Genomic DNA, 23,948 nt, shown 5'->3' on the forward strand with positions numbered 1-23,948 from the left:
CCATCTTAATCGGATTTGAACTTCATTCCAGCTTTAAACCAAGCTCCCCAGCACACTCTATTCCAATGAAACCGTTTGTGGCACCCGTGTCTACCATAGCCATGACTACATTCCCATTCACTAAGGCCTTGACATACATAAGTCCATCCCCCTCCACATATTTTTAGTCCTTAGTACAACCAAACGCATAGATTCACCCTGACTTGAACCCCATCATTTCTCTAAGTATTTTCCTCATTCTCTTCATCAACACGAAGAGCATTCAGTCTCTCTTTCTTGAGACATTGTCTTGCAAAATGCAGACCACCGCATATGAAGCACCCATTGTCGCCAACACCTTGAGACTACCTATTATCCTTGGCATCACCATTGCCATTTTTCCTGTCATTCTTCTTGTTTCTGTCCTCAATCTTGTGATTCTTGCCACTATTTTTACCCTTTTCAGCGTCATGGGAACCATCCTGCTTGTAGTCAACGAAACCATCAGCAACGTCGATAACAGTTGGCAAGTCCCTCACAAATTGTCGCCTTAATTCTGCCTGCACACAAGATTTCGGTCCAGCCAAGAAATTGAACAGCTTGTCCTCATCCGACATGTTCTTTATGTCCAACAACAAAGAACTGAATTCTTTAACATAATCTCGAACAGTTCTCGTTTGTTTGAGATCCTTAAATTCCCCCTAGCAAGCCAAGAAGCATTAAGTGGAAAAAATTGATCCTTAAGTTCCCTCTTCAATGCCTCAAACATGGTTATTTCCGTCCTGTCCACACTCACATCACCATCAGTACGAGTCCGCCACCACAATTTTGCATCGCCAACCAAGTACATACTTGTGATTGAAACTTGCTGCGCAATATCAATATGGGCAGCCCTAAAATACTGCTCCATGTCCCATAAGAAATTTTTCAGATCCTTGGCAACCCTCGCCCCATCATAAGGTTTCGGCTCCGAAATTTTCAACTTTGAGTGGCCCTCCCTTCCACTCGACGAACCAGCGAAAGCAGCCCGCTTCACCAACACTAGTTCATCACGCAACGCCTGAATTTGGGCATCATAGCCCTCTTTCATAACCCTCACAAGATCATCAACCATGGTCTTGAATTCATTCAAGCCCTCCCTTAGAACCTGAACCTGATTCGCTATAGGAATCTCATCTGTTGACAAAGGCATCCCCAGAAAATCTTCAAGCCTAGCCAACCGTTCTCCTGTTGAATTTCCACCAACCATAATGTTGAATCCACAAATCTATCAACGCAGCTCTGATACCACTTGTCACAGGGTCAGATTTTTAACCCTGAATTTTTTGATCCGTGCGGCGTACTCAGTCGGCCCAACGCCCAAGTAGTTAGCCTTCTCGAGAGGTTGTCGCCCAACAACCTCAACAATCCAAATACAACGGATATAATCAAAACCCACGCACAACAAAGATCCAATCATGTGTGCAAGTGTGTCTAATTACCACGCAAATGTAGAGACACAACAGATTTACGAGCCTGAATGCCCAACCTTTTATTGACCACCAATATAAGGATACAACCCCAATATATGCTTACGGACTTTGCCTACTGCCTAGCATGTAGTACAATTGCATGATACAATAAGAACATGTATTGAATGATACTTAAATTACATTCATAAAATGCTTATCTATATATACTAGAGTCTGGTCGCGGCCCAGCAGCCCACACAACACCAACAACCCCAGCAACTTCAACTGCTAACAGTTACAAGCAGTTCCAGAATTCAAATCCCTTCAAATTCGAATTTTCCCACCAAATCCTTGAGCCCCAACTACAAGTTAGTTATTCCAGCAACCCACTAGTGCATATCCCAACAAATATACATATATATATCACATATATAAATCAGTCCCCATGTGTCACACATGTGCCCACGTTTTGACTTGCCCCTTAGTCATTTCTGGACTCCAAGCTAAGCTCTCAGCTCACTATTGCTCACACATAAATCAGCCAACCAAATTTAACCCGAGTCGCCATAAAGCCCAATTTGAGTCCCTGCCTGGCACTTAGTCCACTTAGTCCGTGTCGCCGCCTGACGCCTAATCAGTGTCGCCACCTGGCGACTAGTCCGTGTCACCTCTTTGTTACGTTTGGTCCCAATTTCAATTTCACTTGGCTGCCTAGCATATCAGAACCCGGAATTTCAATTCAGTCTAATGGTCTTACAGGATGGCACATGCCCCTAAGATACTCTCTTGATTTTTTTTATTTGTAATTTGACTTCTTTATACTTTTTTTTTTGACTGCATAATTAACATAATAATTTATAAAATTTTGTTTTTGTAGATAATAATACGCAACTAACATTTTAATTTATAAAAAGAATATTTTGAAAATTACTATATTAACAATATGGCAAAAATAATTTAAAAGTATGTGTAAAAAAGTAAAACGATAAATAAAAAGAAATTGAGGGAGTATAATACAGGTTTGGTGAAATTAAACCTAACTGAAAATTTGGTTCAATAAATATGACTAATGACGTGTGATTGTCGGAATCTTTTGCTACTAAAATTATGAATTCAAGTGATATAACTTTTACCGTAAAAGAGTTTTACATCATTGAAGATACTCATATTATATATAACATGTAATTTTACCTGAGAGTCTCTAACTCCATTGGTGTAGAGGTAAAATTTATGATACTACAATATACAATTCCCCTTGGGAAAAAGTTGTATAATCATTTACCAACTACTATCGACTACGGGCCTGTTTGGAAATTCACTTATAAATTATTTATAACTTATAAACCCGTAATAACTTTTTGATGAGTGTTTGTCGACCCAACTTATAAGTTGAATTTATAACTTATAAACTGATAAGTTGAATGTTAGTAACTACGTATTTTTTCCCAACTTATTTTGATTTTTCATTGATCTATTAACCTCAATTTTTAAATTTATATTTTATAATATTAATCTAAATTTAAAATTCAAGAATTTAAATAATTATATTTAATAATTATATATTTTAGTTCATTTAAGAGAAATTTTTTTTGACTTATAAGTAAAATTATTCAAACACTTATTTAACTTATAAGTATTTTTTTACATACCACTTATAATTCACTTATTCATTTTAAGTCGTAAGTTACTTATTTTCAAATATACCAAATGGGCGCTATATTTGTTTAACCAACTTTTCTCTTGAACATAATTTTTCCTTACTAGTATTATACAGAATATAATCATATTTTCACTTACCTAAAATCGTTATAATCAATTAATTCAGTCAACAAAAATAACTTACACCGTGCAGATACTCTAATCATGTCAACATAGATTTGCAATCAGATAAAAAAGAAGATGCAAATTATAAATAAATACTACTAACAAAAAATTTAAAAATATTCAAGTTTGAGCGGACACAACTTAAAAGCATACTGGTTTTGCCACGAAATAAACGATCATTGTATATTCTCGTGCAAGACTGCGGTAGATTTAGGGCTTGTTTGGGGTTTTAACTGATATGGATATTGTAATTTATAAGTTATTTAAGTGTTTGCATAATTTTAGTTATAAGTTATTTATAAGTTGGTAATGTGTTTGGTAAATTATAACTTATAACTTTTATTTTTTTTGAAAATTAAATTTAAAAATAAGGATACTTGGGATAAAAACTATGTAATATACAATTTTAATCTCGACAAATAATAAAATATTGTTATTGTTCCAGGCTAAAAAAATAAAACTAAATATATATATATATATTTATTAATTTACTATACTAATTTTAATATGCATTTTGACATTTTATATATATTAAAATGTTATTAAATTTATTTTTAACAAAATATGAAATTAAAATATTATTTTTAACTATAGTTAATTTAAATTAGTAAGCAGCTATTAGAGATCAGATCAATTCAAGAAATAAGTTGGATGAGAAAGTTAGGATTTTGTACTTTCTAATTTTGCCCATTGAAGTGGTAAGAACGGTCATTTTCTTAATTTGCCAAACAACATGCTATCAATATATTCTTAATGTTTACTAGCACTGGGATTTACAAATTACTTTAAATACCCTTCATTATTTTACTCTGCTGAATCATTTGTTTGCCCTTTTTAGTCATGAAAAATTCAGCTAGATTATCCATAATAACCATATTGACCCAATTGCAAACCACGGGTTCGTCCGATTTCAATGTGGCAGTACAAAAAAAATACTATATTTAATCGGATACTCCATCCACTATCCATGAGTTCCGGTAACCCAACTTACTATCCAACAGATTTGACGTGCAACCAACATGATAACTACAGTGACAAGAAAGTTGATAACAATAATGACACCTTATTATTCAAACAAATAAGGAATGTAGCATTAATATTGCTGATCACAATTATTCTCTCATTTTATAAAAGAAAATTTACCAATTAATCATTTAATATGTTTGATTTTTTTAACATTAATTTTATATCCTTAAAAACTAATATCATCAGCACACTACTCCATATATATTACATTTAGCATTTTTATTGAGATTTAATATCGTCAACAATAATTTGGTAGCGATTAATATATTACATGAATCAATAAGAGTAAATAGTCATATAAATTATTTATTAGCAAATTACATCCTGCAAAAATATAGATATAGTTCTAATTGATTCTTTTTATGATTTACAAAATCAATAATCCAAATAATATCATACATGTCCATAATTCATGCTATAATTGATTCTTTTATGTTTAGAAAATCACTAATTTATTATTTGAATCATGGAAACAATTATTAAGTGTTGGTTTGTCTATACATACATCAATTCCTCCCACTAATTATGTCTCAATCACATATATAAACAATGTTCATCCTTTCACACAAAATCAGATCTTCCTACTATCAGTTTGCCACCACTACACAAACGTAATAATACTCAACTATTTATGATTTTCTATTTTCTCATGAGTTTTTATGTATCTATCATGTAGTTAAAAGTTGAATTGATTCGAACTAATTCGCTGAATATACCGTTTTCCAGATTTTTAGCAACAATGTTCGATCAACTATCTTCTCTCGACCTTTCTAGAACCACCTGGAAAATTAAAGCAAGAGTAACTCGAATGTGGCATTCGGTTCCAAACTCTTCTACCGCAAGCGATGCCATCAAGGGATATAACCTCATTCTGTTGGATGATAGTGTAAAATCTATATTTTTTTAACTTATAATAGTTTTATAAAATTATATCTAAATATCAATCTGTTTATAAAATGTTTGCTATGTTTAACCACTTATTCACCATTGTTTGTTTATGTAGGATTGTCATGTGCATGCTTACATATATCCAGATTACTGGAAAATGCATTCTGATAAGATAGTGGAGGGTGGCGTATACGTGTTTTCTAATTTTTACACCAAAAAAGCTCTAAGGACCACTAAAATCTGTTTCCTCAAGGTTAATAATTAATTTCTCACATATGACAACTGTAGATCCTCTTAATGATGATGTTATGATATTTACCCATAAATTTGAATTTGTGGATCTGAGTGAATTATTTGTTGTTGCACAAGCAAACGGTGGTGCAGAATTTCCAGAATTTGCAACAGGTTTTGAGGATACAATCCTTTTTTTAAATTTCAAGCAATTTTTTCCACACAAAGTGTCTAACGTTAAGATTGATTGTAGATGTTATGGGAGTATTAGAGAATTTTGAGGAGCTTTACAAGATTGGTACTAAGTTTGGTCAAAGGGACATTGTCCATTTTCGGATTACTGATGGAAGGTATTATTTTTCATGGTTCTTTCTGATTATTGTTAGTGTGCATATATTTTATATTACTTTCCATTTTGTATGTTTAATATTACTTCATCTATTATTTTATTCTAGGCAATCCTCCAAAGTTACCGTGTGTGGTAATCTTATAATTGCAATTGATGCACGTTATAAAGAGATTCCAAAAGAAGAGCGAGTGATTGTCATATTGACCACTACCAAAATTAAGATTTTTCATAGTTAGTTAATTTTTAATGAACTAACCTCTTTATTAATAAAACTATCAAAAATATTGCAGCAATGAAGCTTAATCTTCAAATTTTCTTGGTTGCAGCCTCTGTTGGCATTATACCTGCTTCCAAATTTATCTAAACCTGGACCATGATGCCGTTTTTAAGATGAGACGGAGGTTAACGTTGCTGACACATTTGAGTAATTATGGCTCTTTAGTATGTATTTATTCTTAATACCAAAATTATTACATGTACTTCATTTCTCAAATTAGAGTCCGTGAAGAAGGTTACATTCCTTCAAGGAAAGCTATATCATCATCAACTCAATCCGAAGGGTCAATTTATCATATATTCATACTATCACGCTAAAAGAACTTAGTGAAAAAACTGCAACTGATTTTCTGAAGGTATTAATTAGTTATTTGCTTTACACAGTTTTACTAAGTACATATGTATAGAAATTTGAGTTTATCTTTTTTTACTGCCTCCAAACAATTTTATTCATCATATATTAATCATTTTATAAATGATTTTCTTATACAAAGTGAAAGTTAATAATATGAAGGAGAGTGTAGGCTGATAGTGTCGTAGCTACAGCAAGATGGATTGCTCTGGAGAAGTCACAAAACTGGAAGAAAAATATAAATGCTCCATATGCAATCAAAACAATCATGTTCCACAAAAAAGGTTGTATAATTGTAAACTAAACCAGTTTACAATTATATGAAACTTCAAAAAACCACATAAGTTCTTAATCATTTTTTAATGTTTAGGTTCAAGATTTTTCTACTTGTTAAAGACTCTACATAAGCGTTTAATTTTGTCCTCTATGACCGTGCTGCAAAATGACTGGTGGGTAAAAATAGTAACAAAACTTATTGTTGAGGGTTTCTAGGTGTGCCAATTTGTTATTATGGTATCTTTATTTTAAATTCAGCTTTTAATTTCTATTTTGTAATTAATTTATTTGTCAGAATCAATTATTTTTTAGGATGCAGGAACATATCCTCTGCATATTAAGGCTATTGCAGGGAAAAAATTACACTCCGAATTCAGCTCAATGATGATAACATCATCCTCAAATATTCAATTTAATATGCAATTGATGTTTATGATACTAATGGCTCCACATCTTCCATGTCTGCAAATACAGTGGCCTCTGAAATTTCAAACTCAGTAGATGTAAGTCTTATTGTAATGCTCATATTTCGTCATATGATCCTTAAACTATTTATTTTTTGTATCTCATATCATTCACAATTGATGATTCAGTGCCTATATTTTTTTACAGACTGATGTGGTAGAAATTACGGACCATGGACATACTCCAGGATCCGCTAGGTCTACAAGCAAGAAAATAAAATTGGTAAGTAGTTTGTTATTATTTTACCATATATAAAAGTGATAAACTTGACACTTTTCTTATATATAGTTCAGTTATAAACCTGAATTCTAATTATACCAATTTGTTTCTTTTTTAGGAGAGGTAGATGTCCATTTTCGACTGGATTTTTGTTCTGAATGCATAGGGTGATAATGGCATTTCCAGTTTTTTTGTCATTTTAGTCATACCAATCCATTTTTATTATTATTGTCCAAACACTTTTAAGTGTAATATTTCCATATTTTGCATTTTTACTTTAAAACAAAATTAAGAGATTCGACAAATTTAATGACTATTAGTGTAATGACTCTTTTGTTTCAAGGGTTTTGTATGGTCGGAGTGTCAAAGTTTATACATATTATATTTAATGGTTGCCGCGTAATATTTTTTAACTAAGGATTTCTCCCATTGGACAGACTCTTATAAGTTATAATCATATAGTTTAACTTTGGATGTCTCACTTTGGGAAGATTAGTCATACGAGTTCACTCATCTATCAACGTGATTATCAAATTTGATATAAATTAATGATCTAATATGATGATCAAGTAATAGTTTTAACCTATATATTTGATGATCTTAATATAACCATGATGATCAAGTAAGTGTCCACTTAGATACTACTGGAAATATGTGCAATCAACACCAAAAAATAGATGTTGGATATTCTACTAGAACATATATTGTACTATTAAATTACTAAAAAAAGATATAAACAAAACTCTACTACAGTAAAAGCAAAGGAGACAACAATCAGGAGGAACTAATTTATTCCAACACCAACTTAACCAAAACAAAAGATTGTACAATTCTGTGCATCAACCATATCGTACAAAAGCCAAAAATTTAAAGATCAAATTAAAACAAGTGCTCATGGTTGGTACTTTTATGTAAGTTAACGAATACTGAAACACTACAAATAAGTTAAGAACTAACAATAAGTGATTTCTACACAGGAGTAAACTTTTTTTCTTTTCTTTTTTTTTTAAGAATATTAAGATCACTTCCATTTACAGAATTTGTGGAGCACTTAATTACACTTCAAATAAAACTATGGCAGTCAAAATAAGAAAGTTATCCTATAATCTGACATCTTGCAAGAAGGTTCTTCGGAAAAATCATTAACTCAACATTAGTGTATTTACCTGATGGTTGTCCGTTGACGAACACTTGCAAAGTATGGCCAGCTGACATAATAATAAGAATATGATCTTTTCCATACTTGAGGAATCATTCATTCGATGTTGTATTCACGACGGAGAGAACAGAGTAAGATCATAAAATTATTTTAAAACAGATGTTTCAAAAGACACGATAATGATTAATATCAGTAGACGATAATACTTACTCTGTAAGGTATCAAAAATAATCTGAGAAATCTATGGTGAGATTTAACAGCTCATACAACCCCCATTTTTCTAGAGTATCACCCTCATCAGCAGTTGGACCTTCTTCGGTGAAATATTGTCAGTGGAAACATGCACTAACATGGAGCATCTTCATATGAGCACCGTAGAAACCTAACTGTAAATATTATTATTTAGGGTGATATTAGATGAAGGATTTCTAAAAAATATTTATATGTTTGGGTTTAGAAACTTTAAATATAAGGACATAATGACAGAAATCATTTTCCATAATGTATGCCATACAAATCATAAATGATGCAGACATGGTTAACATTTAAACAAAAGGATTGTCGGCTTGGATTGTTTCTCAGATACATATAATCGAATAAATCTAACAATGATTATTTTTATTTTAATTACTGTAGGAAGTACAATCAAACTAATCATCTGACCATGTGGAATATGCCATATTTCTGGAGTGGATACATGGACCTTGGTCCACCATCCAAAATTTGCCCGCAACAATGAATCATGTACCTTATCAATTTACCGACACCTTTATAGAATTACAAAAAACTATTATTGAAGTAATCTAAATTTGTATATCACTTCTCCTATTATAGGGTTCTTATTTATCTATCTACCATTTACTGCATAAATAGAAAAATTGTTCAAAGATGTTGGGAAGATCCTCAAGAATTTTACCATTATTATTTTCATGATGCCAGTTTCTTACATGAATTAGAGAACAAGATAATTATGTTAGAGCTTGGTTACAACCAAGCTCAGCAGCGAGAGAAGCATGGGAAGATGTTTACAAGTTTAAACGAAGACCAACTTCAGGCATATACTTCTATGCTCATCAGTATCGCAAATAATGTTGGTGGCGTGTTTTTTGTATATGCTTCAAGTGGCTGTGGGAAGACATTTATCTGGAAAACACTCTGTTGCAGACTATGTAGTTTAGGCAATATTGTGATTCACATGGCCTACTCTGGAATTGCAACTACGTTTCTTCCAGGAGGCAGAATCGCTCATTGCAGATTTCACATTATGCTAAAACTTGACCAGTGCTTGGTTGCAGGTAATTAACATGGCTTAAAGATTGGAGAGTTAATTAACAAACCAAGAAGTAATGAAGAATAAAAAGAATGATGCATATGATAAATTTGGGGGAAATAGTTGACAAGTCACGGTGATAATATGCTATGGTTTAGCAGTCTGAAATCTTGGAAGAAATGCAGTTTAACAGTTAACAAAATTGCATAAGGACAAGCGTACATTGCTTTAAAAACTATAAGGAGGACTGCTGACAAATATTCGGAATCAATATAGTAAACTGCAACTAAGTAGTAGAAAAATCAAGCCAAAATGGTAAAAAGAAAAACAGAGTATAAACAAGGATTACCAAATACTACTCAAAAACTACTATATCAAAAGTTACTTTATCTTCCAACAAACTAAGAACAACTACATCATTAACTTTCAGTCCATTTTCCCGCACAAATTTGTTCTAGCCGGCCGAGAACCTTCTCTTTCCATTAGTCACATTAATTCCAATGTTCCAAATTTGCCCAAATCTTCTACGATAGGATGCAGGGTCCCATCAATGTAATGCATAATTATTGTTTTCAATTCATAATTTTGGGTATTTTAAGAATCTTCCACCAATGTCCACACTAAAAGTAATAAATTGAAAACTTACCAATCTGTTACAGTGTGTAACCACATGAGATTTAATAAGGGTAAATGCAACTTCTCCAATAATGTTTTCGCCCATTTCCTCAAGTCCATCTTTGATATTATCGTCTCCATCACTATTATCAATAATATCAAGATTGTCTATGTGATTGTATTTGGTCTCACTGTCATGACCATCTTTATGATCACTAATTTGGATAATTATATCATTATTTAGTTTTTCTCTTTCTTCTGATATTATTTTTGTGTAATCTATGTCATCCACGTCTGAAAATATAGTAATAAGATACATTATGCTTCATTATATTATTATAATGATATATTAAATTGTGTAAAAACTTAGAAAGTACTTAAATATTCTTTTTTCCATATATCTTTTATAAACCAATGTCCAGGTATAATATCAGGTCTCGAAGATATTAAATCATATTCCACCTCCATCCCATCGCTCCTGTAAATTCTCATCATGGCTTCATGATTTCCATCAATCGTGATTAAAAAGGTATCACGTCTCTGTAGACTATTTTGCTTGAAATTTTTTCCCACTTTTCCAATACCCTGTGTCTTTTTATACGATACTGGAAAAATAGTATCTCCGAAACGTACTGTATTCATGTTGGAAAGCGTATGATTATAAAATAGACGAACCAACATTGGTGGAATCTGTCAGGTAACAATGGTTTAGAAGACATTATAATACATATTTTTGAAAGAGTAAACTAAAAAATTAATGTATGTATCAAGTTAGCTTACAATTTCTTTGTAATGCCACGTATGCAAGTGCATTACATGTAAAAAAGATGCAGTCCTATCTTCAGTTTATGATCAAAATATATATACTTAAAAAGAATCATAGATGTAGCATTAATTATCTATTCTCATATAATGAATATTCTTATTACTAATAAAGCACAAAAAGGCCAAACATTACCTAATGAAATTTCATGTGGTCGAATATCATCACTTTTGAACAGACAAACATAAACCAAGTGTTCGTCCAGTGAAATAAGTGAACAGAACACAAGAATATCAAATATTTTCACTCAACTATCCCTCACGAATTGTTTCCATCCATTAAAAAAATAACAATCATTGTGGGATTTTTCAATTTTAACTTCCCAGGTTTTATACAGAAAATATAATTGTATTGTGTCCTGTCTTTCCATTGTCCATATAATTATGTCATTTTTTCCGGAAGTAGCTGTACCGGTAAAATAAAAAAAAAAGTTAAACATTTATAACACAAAAAAGATATAATAAAATATTTATGTATCAACCGACCATTTTACTTATCCATGGGCCAATATCAAATGGGCGGATGGTATGTTCATAAAAACTTAATTCCCCTTCAAATATGCTAAAAAAATACCGCATCCTCGCCTTCTCATCCTCCAAATCATCCAAACCGAGAATGAACTCTTTTTCTTTTATATTATTAGGTATATCACATTATTTTGTGAATCAAGACCAGAATACACTATTGCCAGACCAGATGAATTATATATCTCAATAAAGAAATATCCACCTCCAATATAATCCAACAATACCGTATACATTTGCCGGACATTATGGCTTTTCATAAAATTTTCAAATCCAAGTAATTTTTTATTATCACTATCATAAAATCATTCCTAATTAATTTCTCCTCTGAAAATTTCCGCCTTTATGGAATCCAAACCTCTTTACATTCCGATCTTGTGAATTTCCGGCTTCAGACTTTTCTCCATAAAATGGAACCTTTATCTTCTTGTTATCCCTTTCCTTTCTTGACTGCATCCCATTATTTTCAATCGGAGCAGCTTTCTATACTACTCATGCATAAGTATCAAGCTCAAACATAGCCACTCTATCTCTGATCCAAGGCTTTAATCCTTGTTGAAATCTCTTTGCTTTTTCCTCCTCACTGCTGGTATACTTTGTCACAAACCTTGACAACTCTGTGAATTTCTTCTCATATTCCAGTACAGTCATATTTCCTTGCTTCAATTCAAGAAATTTAAGCTCCATCTGATTCTGCATGTACTTAGGGTAATACTTTTCCAGAAATAACTTCTTAAATCTTTTCCAAGAAACTTGATGAGTTGCTTCCATAGCTTTTACTGATTCCCACCAATAGATGACTTCGCCCTTCAAGAAGTAAGTAGCATATGGTGTCTTCTGATCGTCCCCTAACTGTACCAACTCAAAAGCCCTGAAGCATGTCAAACTCGCGCCTCAACTCAGCATACACAGAGAAAGCAATAGTGTCGTCCGACCCAGAGGATGACGAGGAATGTGCCCTTTGCTGACAAACCAATAAGAGGAGTATTAATAATAAATTTACTTAACCTACTCTCTCACATATTATCTATAACCTATACATATATCCTATAACCTATTTGGGCTGTCCATGGACTCTAAACCGTAGCTCTAATACCAAAACCTGTCACACCCCCAACTTAACAAACAAATATATAACTATTACAATATTTAAAAGAAAGTAAATATAACCGAATCCAAGATCTTACAGTTTAGGGTTTGGAATAACCCAACACTATCATCTATTACAACTGATTTTAATATCGAGTCCTCACACAAAACTATCTCTTATTCTACTTGAGCTCGGACATACGCATCAGCGTCACAAGTCTTACGTGCTGTCTGCTTGAATCTAACCATAGCTGCTAGCTGTAATATCAGGGTTAAAGTAAGGAGTGAGCCAAATGCTCAACAAGTGCTAAACATTATGATACGAAACATAAATCGAGATATATATTAAAGAATGACAATGCTAAGATATAAATAATAATAACAAGAGATGAAATTTTGGGTGATGGCATCATTTGCTTGAATCAAAACATTTTCAAAATCATAACTTAATCAAAATCATTTTATGACGCTACGGATTACAGCCGGTGATCAGCCGCGAAGTAATCCCGAACCTCGCTGGGTTCTAAAACATTAATGGGATCCCTATCAAATAATATCACACACACCATAATGCAATACTAGGCTTGGATGATCTCGATCCCCAACTAAGTCACTTGATCGCTAAACTAGACAAAGTCTCCAAATTTTGGCCTCCTAACTCGATGTGCCTTTACTAAACAACCATAGTGGCAAACCTAGGTCTCACTCATAAGTGCTCTAAACTATGTGATAAGTGAAAGTGCTCACTAAGGAAAATTTCAGAATGACATCTATGGTTTCTTGAGTGCATTAGACACTATTAAACTACAAGTTTACCTCCAAAACTTCTACACTAGACTCTTCTGACCATAAGGTATCTCCCAAACTCAATGTGGCTCAAGGGCCTAGCTTGGGCCTCCTTGGGCCTAAGCTTAAAATCCATGGTTCCCCTATTTTTCTGGGCAGAAAACGCTCTGACTTGAACTAACTTGTGACACATGGTTCTAACTCAAATCTTATGAACTATGGCTGGAAAAACTCCTCTGACACTCCCTCTAACTAAGGCCCAACAGGGCCTAATGAGGGCCTACCCATGACATGGTCAAAACTTCCTATTTCTAAGTTGCAACAAAACTGTCCCCTGTTGGACAGATTTTGTGATTCCACTCGTGCACATAACCAAACGACTTATAAACCTCCAACAAACACCTAAAACCTTTTATATACTCCTAGTGCTAGCTTCTGGTGGCTTGGGCTTCAAAGTGCACAACAAATGCTCATTCAAAACTTCCCCATAAACTAATGCATCAAATCTGGAAAAAAATGCAAACACTAACTAATCTCCTTCCACCTTGACTCCCGCTTAATAACCAAGCATCCAACCCTTACCAAAGCAAACCTAGTGCATTAATGTCCTAAAATAGTGCCTCAACAGGAGGGGGGAATCATCCATGCCCAAGAACAACAACATGCAACTAAAAATATAACATGCAACTCATGGAAACACTTAACAAGATTTCGACTAAAGCATAAAGTTTATATGCTTGCAAATTCGACTTGTACCTATTACTCATCATTAATATTCATGAAATATATCTTCTCTTAACTATTAATAAGAAATTTATCATGAAAACAATCTATTTTAAGCACACATATTTCGAATTTATAGATTTTTAGACATAACAACATGATTTCGAAAAGAGTAGCATGCAAAACATGGTTGATCATCATTTTAATATCTTAAAACTAGCATGCATGGCTAAACATGAATATATAATGAAATTTCAGTAGCATGCAAAGGATTTTATAGCATGGTTTCTCCATATAACACTTAGTTAACACATATATAAAATGTATCTCATAGAGAGCTTTTGAATTCACAAGAATCAAGAGTTTCTCTTTGGAGATCACACAAGAACTACACATGCAACCATGAAACTTCATCTCCCAAGTCACAAAACTCTTGGGAAGTATATAAAATGAATGTAGGTAGAAGATTTACACTAGGGAAGATGAGAAATGGAATGAAAAATGGAAGGGAGTGGGGTATGGGGGCTTCGGCCGAGAGCAACAAGGGAGGGAGGGGAGGAGAGAAAAAATGAGGTGTGTTGGAGTGTGGAGTGAGTGAAAATGACTTCTCCCACTTGGTTTTTGGTTTTATGCTTTTAGGTTGACAAAATAATGAGTGGAAGTGAGAATGTACAAAAATGACGTCTAGCTAAAGTTAGGTCATTTTGCATGCAAGGTTAGTGTGGTAATTTGGTAATCAACAAATGAGTTAATGGGGTTGGAAAGGTCTTCTTTGCCCTTTGAGAGAATAGAAGGGTGATTTGCATGCAAGGGCTTCTATGTAATTTGCTAATTATAACAAATAAAATTTGTAAAGATTTATTTTTATAAAATAAAATACAAGTTCAAAAATTATAAAATTTATACCATAAAATAACTTGGATTTTTAGAAATTTTATAAAATCACTTTTGAAATTTGTGAACAAAATAACTTTTAAAAGAAAATTTCCTAAGGTTTAGAATATTCCTTATAAATAAAAAATAAGGGAAATAAATAAACTCTTGCTTTGAAAAATCATATACTACATAAAGTAAATTTAAAATGCAGAAATTTTCATTCACACAACGTACAACCATTAAGTATATTTACATTCGGCTCTAATATTATACCAAGTCCAAAATTAATATTACATAAAATGCCAGTCGTCACCGGAATTCATAAAACATTATAAATTTTATTTATATTTATTAGCAATTCATCAATTTTATGTCTTTCAATTATTATATAGTATTTTATTGCACGCACAATTTGTTTTAGTGATGTAATTGAACTAACATAATTAATTTAAAAATATTTTTAACAAATTTAAAGTTTATACCATGTACTTTTTATAATCGTAAATAATTAAATATAATTATGTGTTTCAACGTACTAATTCAAGTATCAGCCACCTATACTAATCTTTGCATTTTTTTAAAAAAAGAAAGGTATGATGAATTTTACGATATTACACTAAAAAAATTTAAAATAAATTTTGTATATTACAAGAAATTCTAGTGTGCGAAACACGAGCTATATTACTAATAAAGTAAAAGAGACGTTGTGAGGGAAAGAAGTGTGAAAGTTGATCCCAAAGAGGCACTTAGTTGCATGATGAAATTATGTCCCCGATCGATCAAAAATGCCCAAAGCCTCTAGATTGCATTTTGGTTCGAGTAGATCTAGAGCATTACTCAGAGTTTTTTTTTTGAAATGAATTATTCAGAGTTTTTTTATACGTTCTTTATAAATATTTTAAATAATTAAATTTAAAGATATAGTAAGAAAAGACAATTCTAATAACACTCTTTATATATATTAATTTTATAATTTGTATGATGCACTGATTTTCATTTATATTTTTATATTATTTAAATTTATAATAAATTTCTTTTTCAATAATTACCTTATTAATATATTTATAAATAATTATAAAAATATTTTTTGTTAGCAGGGGATTCGAACCGGGAAGTTTTAGTAGTGTATAATAATAATACTTGATCACTTATTAAAAAGATCTGACAGTCATCAATAGGGATAACCAAACCAACCAAAAAAATATATCAAATTATACCACATTCCGCTTATTATAATATACAACCCGTGCGATGCATGGGTCTTCATTAATATTTTTATGTTATTTATAATTATAATATTTTTTTGGATCATTACCTTATTATTATATTTATAAATAATAATATAATTATTTTTTGTTTGCGGAATTCGAACCCGAATCTTGGGTAAATAATACTATAAATATTTACTGTTGGTGGGATTCGAACATGTGAGCCTTAATATTGTATAAAAAATAATATAAATATTTGTTATTTGCGGGATTCGAACCTGGGAGGTTTGAGTAGTATATATTTTTTTAGTATTTGAATCAAACGGTCATGATCACTCGATTAAAAATATCTGACGGTCATAAATGGGGATAACAAATTAACTTAAAAAAAACATACCAAATTATATCTCATTATGATTATTATAGTATAGTATATATATATGTATATATATATATTTCTTATCATTGTTATAATTTTAAAATTAAGAAAGAGAAATAGAGAAAATTGGAGGAAAATAAATATTTTTAAACATAAAAATAAAAAAATGAAATAGAGTTTCATAAAAATAAGGTGAAAACTCGCATGTTAAAATTTGAAGGACAAGTAACTAATTTTTTGAGCGAAATTTATGTAAAATTTCGTATATTTTAAATTCAAGGGGTCACATATCTCATATATATTATATATATATAGTTAAAATCTTTTTGAAAAGATATCAATAAAATCAGTTTAACATAACCGTATCTGCATTGATTACATGAAAATATTAGGTATCTGAATTCGCTACCAAAATAATTTAAATATTTACCTGCATTGTATATATAGTTGATTACTTTATTATTAATAAAATGTAAATCTGCATACAAAATTATGCACACACAAATTAAAAAATATTAAATTTTGTATCTCGTTATTTGAGAAAAGTTTTGAATACCTATTCGGATTAACTTACACCTCATCTATAAGTACTATCTATAAGTACTAAAAACAAGTCCAAGAGTATTCTAATAAATATTTTATAAATATTAGTATAAATATATTGTTATAGTGATTTAAAATCGGGTTTTTGCACATTAAATCTAACAACATGCCTTATTTTTGTGTCTTTTTATTACAATAATAATATATTTAAATAATAATTGGAGAAAAATGAAAATTATGAGAAGAAAGTGATGTTCAAAAAAAGAAAGAAAACAAATATTTTATTGATAGAAATAGTATAAGGGTGTAAAGTGTTGCCCTAAAAAATGAGACACGTGATAAATGTTTTAGGGTTGTTTTATTTGTAAATTTTTTTTTCATTTTTCTATTTTCTATTTTTCTAAAATTTTATAAAATTTTCATTTCTAAAAAAACAATTAAAAATTGAGAAAATATGTTCCAAATGCTAAAATAATATATGATCAATTTTTTGTTTTCTTAAAAATATTAAATAATACCCACTGACACATTATTGAAGCACTTAATTATTCAAAATGCTTCCAAAATTTAGTTTTGGACAACAATTTAAAACAATTAATAAAAAAGGAGAGAAAAAAAGGGGTGTTGTGTCCCACTTGGGTTACACATTAGTGAAACCATTTCCTCTGAATCCAAGTTTACTCCACCCCTCCTCCCAAGTCCCATCCTATATCTAATGTGAACTTTCATTTACACATCTACATACACACACATCACACATATATAACTTGTTGATTTTTATAGCATATTATAAACTTGGCATGCCATATATCCCATGTAAACACTATTCATTTCTTCAAGTTTTCAAACTCAATTCTCTCTCTCTCTCTTTCTCGGGAAGCTAGCTAGTTGTGAGCTTTGAGTTCTGCCTGCTTTTACTTTACTACCTTCACTTTGGATCTGTAAAATTGGACTACTCTTCTCTTCCCACTTCCTTCTTAAATCATTCCAATAAATATCTATGAGTACCTCTACTTGCAAACACATCAACTCATCCTTCTCAAGTTCCATCTTCTTTTGTGCAATGTCTATATAGTTTCTCTACATTTTCATCAACAATCTTCGGTCATATTTCAGTTCAGTTTGTTTAGTGATTCACAACTATACATAATCACCAAGTTGTTGACAAAACAAAACCAATGGCTCCAGGAAATAATGACAACAATAATAGTAATAGTAATTGGCTCTCATTCTCACTATCTCCAATGGATATGCTCAGGACTTCTCAACCTCAACACCAGCACCGCTCCCCTCCTCATGTACCTCACCACTACTACAACTTCGACAATTTCTATGCACCCACTAACGGTACATCTCTCTCTCTCTCTCGGCAAAACAAACAAAATCTCTCTCTCTCTCTGTCTCTCTCTATGTAGACGTTTTATGCAGAATCTTGTACAAATCTTACACTAGATTGTAACAAACAGACAAAACAAGTCATGGAAAAAACGGATGAGCATGTATACAGACATTTTTGCAATATTAGTCCACTCATCATCCATCATCATATACATACACATATTTTCAGTTACATTCATACACATATATCTCATGTCATACCTTAACTTACACCTCATCATTTTTAACATTTTGTTCTCTTTTTCTCTTTCTGTTTATCAGATAATATTTACTAACATTTCGGATAGTATCAAACCTCCCTATATATTACACATACATACAAGTCCTTTTTCCGTAAACAATTGTTCTCACTGTTCTCACGCGATCGCAAACTTTTCGATTATTTTATAGGTTGGCCTAATCCGAAAGTTGAAGTAATGTATACAGAAACACCAAATCAATATCACCATCTTCATCAACAACACAATCAACTGCTTCGAGATCACACCGATTCATCGTCAATTTTCACGGCTTTCGAGACGAATCCACCGCCTAAACTCGAGGATTTTCTCGGCGGCGACTCGTACATTCACCACCACTACACCGAGTCACAAACTGAAGCAACTCATGATGACTCGTCGTCGATGACTCATATCTATGATAACTCAGATCTCAAGAGCTTTGCTGCTAATTTCCAGGCTTTTTCGACTAACTCGGGGTCTGAAGTTGATGACTCAGGTTCTGTTGCTCAAACTCAGTTTCAGACGAGTCAGTCTACTGAGTCAAGGAACGAGTTAGTGGTTTATAATAACAGCACTGGAGGTGTGTTGTCACTGGGAGTTAATAATGACAATAATAATAAGAAAAATGAAAGTAATGAAAAATCAATAGTTGCTGTTGGTAATACAAATAATTGTAAGAAGATTGCTGATACTTTTGGCCAGAGAACTTCTATTTACAGAGGTGTTACTAGGTGCCTCTCTCTCTCTCTCTCACACACACACACAGTATGATTACAAAGCATCTCTCTCTATTTCTGTTTTCTGTATGTGATTATAGTTTAAAAGCATGTATTTAATTGTTCGTATAAGTTCGCACTCGGTTATAAACAGTTTTAACCTGAAAACAAATGTTCGAAAATTGATTGATCATACGTACAAAGAGTGCCGAATGTCGAATATCTCACGTAAAATTCTTCTCAGAATGCGAGCACAGTTGGAATTATTAAATTTCTGTGTTAAGCATGTTACTGTTTATATATTTGATTGAAGTCCATAAGCAAGTAGTTAATTGTTCAAATAAGCTCGGACCTGGTTGAAAACAGTTTTTAATGTGAGAACAATCGCCAATAAATGATCATTCATACACAGAAATCGAAAACATTTCATGTTAAAAAGTGTTCTCCGAACGCCCGAGAGTGTGTGTTTAAATAATTATACATTTTCTTCACAATATAACTAGTGGTGGGATATTTGGTGAATGGATTCAGACACAGGTGGACGGGAAGATACGAAGCACATCTATGGGATAACAGCTGTAGAAGAGAAGGTCAGGCTAGAAAAGGGCGTCAAGGTATATTATTTTTGTCTCCTCTATCTATAAAATTTGTACCACTAGATTAACTATTTATCTGCAAATAAATTTAAATAGGACTGTAACAAAATATATTAGTGATATAGTACATGCATATGTAGTGGAATACAGTAAATAATGTACAATTAATTTGTAAATAAAGAATTAAGTTTGACTATAAAGGAAGTAATGCATGCACTGCACTGCATTGCATTGAGATTGAGAATAATTTTAATGGGGTTGTGTGATCTGGGCTATTTTCAATTTTCTTTATTTCAAATCATGACTTTTAATTAAATACATGATGATTGATGGAACTGATGGTATATATGTACTTCTTCTTTCTGTTCAATTCTTATTTTCTTTCACTGATTTGATCAGGTTGGCCGTCATTTTGTGTGGTTTGGGTATTTGCTTTCTTGAACTCTACATATTCATAGACTCTCTCTTATTCTTTGTAACTATTCCTCCTACTATACAAGTTAATTTGTTTGTCCAGGAGTCATTCTTATCCTACCCTTGTGTTTTCTTGTCACCATCAGCTATCTATCTTACCCAGATGTGTATGTATATTTTATACATGCATCAGCTAGTCTGTACACTAGTGTTTCTGCAACTCTGTACTATGAGGGATAGCTTTTAACTTTTACTTTTGCTTTCTTGGCCTAGTCTCTCTCATGAGGTTTGACCAAGTCACCCAGTTTAAATTTTTTATATGACTGGTTTCTATTTTTGGTGGGTTAATTGTAAATAGAACTGGAGTAAAATGTTTATATATGGGGTATGCTTGTCCTATTAACAAAAGTTGCTCAACTTGCTCAGTTATTCCCCTATCGGAAAGATTGCAACATTGTTTTGTGAAAGCATGTTCGGTGTTGATTTACAATATAAATCAATGATAGTGTAGCTAGTGTAACTGATACTATATTTACGACAGCTGATCTAATTCAGATTAGACAATTGGATTCTTAAAAGAGGAAAATTTGAAAAAGGTTAATTGGATATGTGAACCTAAATCATATTGAACTTAAAGAACTCTTAAAAACTTGAAAGAGACGATTATGTGGTAGAGCTTATTATGGAAATGCATTGAAAGAAAGTTTTTTTTTTGCTGGCTCTGATCACATGCATGTTTGCCTTCTATTTGTTTGGGGAATATGCTCACACCTTCTATTTGTTTGGGGAATATGCTCACACATCCTTGAGTATCTAATCATCTTGTATATAACTAATTTCTGATTGTTCTTGTGACTCCTGCACAATTTGATGGACTGGATTACTCTCTTCGACAGTGTATTTAGGTAAGCCAGTTCGTTTAGTTTGTTTACTCGCATTTGTAGTTCTATGATATCTGTTGTAGAATTCATCTGATCTTGGTTAAGTGTATGATTTCAGGTGGATATGACAAGGAAGATAAAGCAGCAAGAGCTTATGATTTGGCTGCTTTAAAGTACTGGGGTCCCACTGCTACCACCAACTTTCCTGTAATTTATCACCTTATTCAGTTTTTGTATTACCCTTTGATTGTCACCTTCGCCATCTGCTTGAAAAGTTGCTCAACGTGTCACTAACATTTAACCTTGGGTATCACTTTTCTATTGTCTAGGCGGCAGCTTATTGTAAAGAAATGGAGGACATGAAGAATGCTACTAAACAAGAGTTTATTGCTTCTCTAAGAAGGTCTTACTTAGTTGCCTGTCTTTCTTTATTTGATTCATGTTATTCATATTGCTACTACAACTGTGGATGCATCAAAACATCATGACCAAGTCTTAGCCAAGTCATCTTACAACTTTCAGGAAAAGTAGTGGTTTCTCAAGAGGAGCATCCATATACAGAGGTGTAACAAGGTATTGAAACTTTTCTGTTGATAATTGGCTGGATCGACCACCATATCTCTGATCTTAACTTCCGTTGAGTAATGATCACTCTGTCTTTTGCATATTTAAAGACATTTAACCTAGACTCTAATTTTTGGGCAAATACAATGTTGGGCAGGCATCATCAACAAGGACGCTGGCAAGCAAGGATTGGTCGTGTGGCGGGAAACAAAGATCTTTACCTCGGAACCTTTGGTAAGTGAAATAATTAGCGAGTAATGAAACATTAAGTGTTTTGATATTAATGTTAAAGAATTCTCAGCTTCTTTGGGGTAACAAATTAAGCATGATAAGGAAGTACTGTACAATAAAAGTTTGTTATGATGGGAAAGGTTTTGGAGACAGCTGCTTCAAGTTACGCTGAATTTTTAGTTGACAACTAATAACATTACAATATTTTTTTGATAGATTATTGCAATTAGCGTAGTAATATAAGCAGGATATTGATCTTTAATTAGTATTAATCCGTTAAATCTCTGATGCAGCTACTGAAGAAGAAGCAGCTGAGGCGTACGACATAGCAGCAATCAAGTTCAGAGGTGTCAACGCTGTAACTAATTTCGAGATGAATCGATATGATGTGGAGGCTATAAGTAAAAGTTCACTTCCTGTTGGTGGCACATCCAAGCGATTAAAGCTCTCACTGGACACAGAACAGAAATCATCTTTCAGCAATGGCCAGCAGCAACAAAGCAGCAGTAACAGTGAAAGTAGCATCAGTTTTGCTGCTATTCAGCCGGCATCTGCTGTACCATACGGGCTATCATTTGATTCCACAACTCCAATGTATCGCCAGAACCTCTTCCATCATCTTTACCCCGGTGCAAGCACTTCAGAAACCCCAGGTTCTCTCTCATCAATAGCAACTCCAACTTCTGTTCCTCTGTTGTCATCTCAGGAGTTCTACCTCTGGCCTCACCAGACCTATTGACCTTGACAAGATAGTTAGCTTCTTCGGCAGATACCACCCCCTTGGCTCTTAGCTGATATCTTAATTTATAAACTGACCCTCATCTTATCTATATTAGCACTTAGTAGTATCAGGGCTGAAAAAACCAGGAACTTAAATTGAAGAATAGAGGTTTAGGACCTTTAGGTTGCTAGGGAAGAAACAGAAAATTTTGTAAAAATGGAAAAGCTTTACTTAAAATTAGCTTGTCAGGATGTTGTATCAAGTTTTAAATTTTCTCGGATACTTGCCCTTTTCGGACGTACTTTTATTATTTATTATCAGTTTAAAATTTCATTGTCTTCTTCGCTAACTATTCGATCAACTGTTATAATGTACAATTACTCGACGATATTGCTAACATGATATGGTTCGAGTAGCTTATTCTAGATCATCCAGAAAGTAATTGGCAAAGGATAGGCCCATGACGTGAGAGATTTTAACATATGGTAAACTAAACAGGAGTTATCAACATACAACTGCCTGGCTACGCAAGGTTGTAAGAAAAACTAAATCCACTAACAAGAAGCTTTGAATACGTTACATAATCCAACTACTGTATTTGTCTTTTTGTCTTGCAACCGCACGTGTAAGAGTTGAACTTTTTTGGTATCATGCTAATTGTCACCGTGCATGACTAATAATTTGAAAAACTAAGGGCTGCTAATCCTTATCCATTAGCTGAGCTCAAAATCTCAGCATGCAAGATATATACGGCTGCTCATGGGTTACGTAATTCGCAAAACCCAATCCAGCCCTCTACTTAAAATGAGCCGTTTAAATTCATGGGTTAGTTGAGTTTTTTTTTCTATTTGGGCCGTTTGTAGTGGGTTGGGTCA

The 23,948-nt window shown here is 32.6% G+C and overlaps 1 protein-coding gene across 1 annotated transcript; it reads left to right on the forward strand.

Annotated features, from left to right (window-relative positions):
* Positions 1-18,106: 18,106 nt before the first annotated feature.
* Positions 18,107-23,404, forward strand: LOC141672968 (AP2-like ethylene-responsive transcription factor AIL6). The gene is made up of 9 exons (XM_074479670.1): positions 18,107-18,678; positions 19,120-19,681; positions 20,198-20,280; positions 21,573-21,581; positions 21,676-21,764; positions 21,887-21,960; positions 22,080-22,130; positions 22,279-22,355; positions 22,646-23,404. Exons 1-9 carry the CDS (start codon positions 18,510-18,512, stop codon positions 23,089-23,091), a joined length of 1,560 nt encoding a protein of 519 aa, XP_074335771.1. The 5' UTR covers positions 18,107-18,509; the 3' UTR covers positions 23,092-23,404.
* Positions 23,405-23,948: the final 544 nt, after the last annotated feature.

This window comes from Apium graveolens, chromosome 7 (assembly GCF_009905375.1).
Source record: "Apium graveolens cultivar Ventura chromosome 7, ASM990537v1, whole genome shotgun sequence".
Classification (NCBI taxonomy): Eukaryota; Viridiplantae; Streptophyta; class Magnoliopsida; order Apiales; family Apiaceae; genus Apium; species Apium graveolens.

What these genes read in the sequence shown, in the direction of transcription:
- LOC141672968 (XM_074479670.1), top strand. Translation starts at nt 18,510, where the DNA reads ATGGCTCCAGGAAATAATGACAACAATAATAGTAATAGTAATTGGCTC. An exon ending in ATTTACAGAGGTGTTACTAG is followed by an intron (nt 19,682 to 20,197) that starts GTGCCTCTCTCT and finishes GAATGGATTCAG; the next exon opens with ACACAGGTGGACGGGAAGAT. An exon ending in ATATACAGAGGTGTAACAAG is followed by an intron (nt 22,131 to 22,278) that starts GTATTGAAACTT and finishes AATGTTGGGCAG; the next exon opens with GCATCATCAACAAGGACGCT.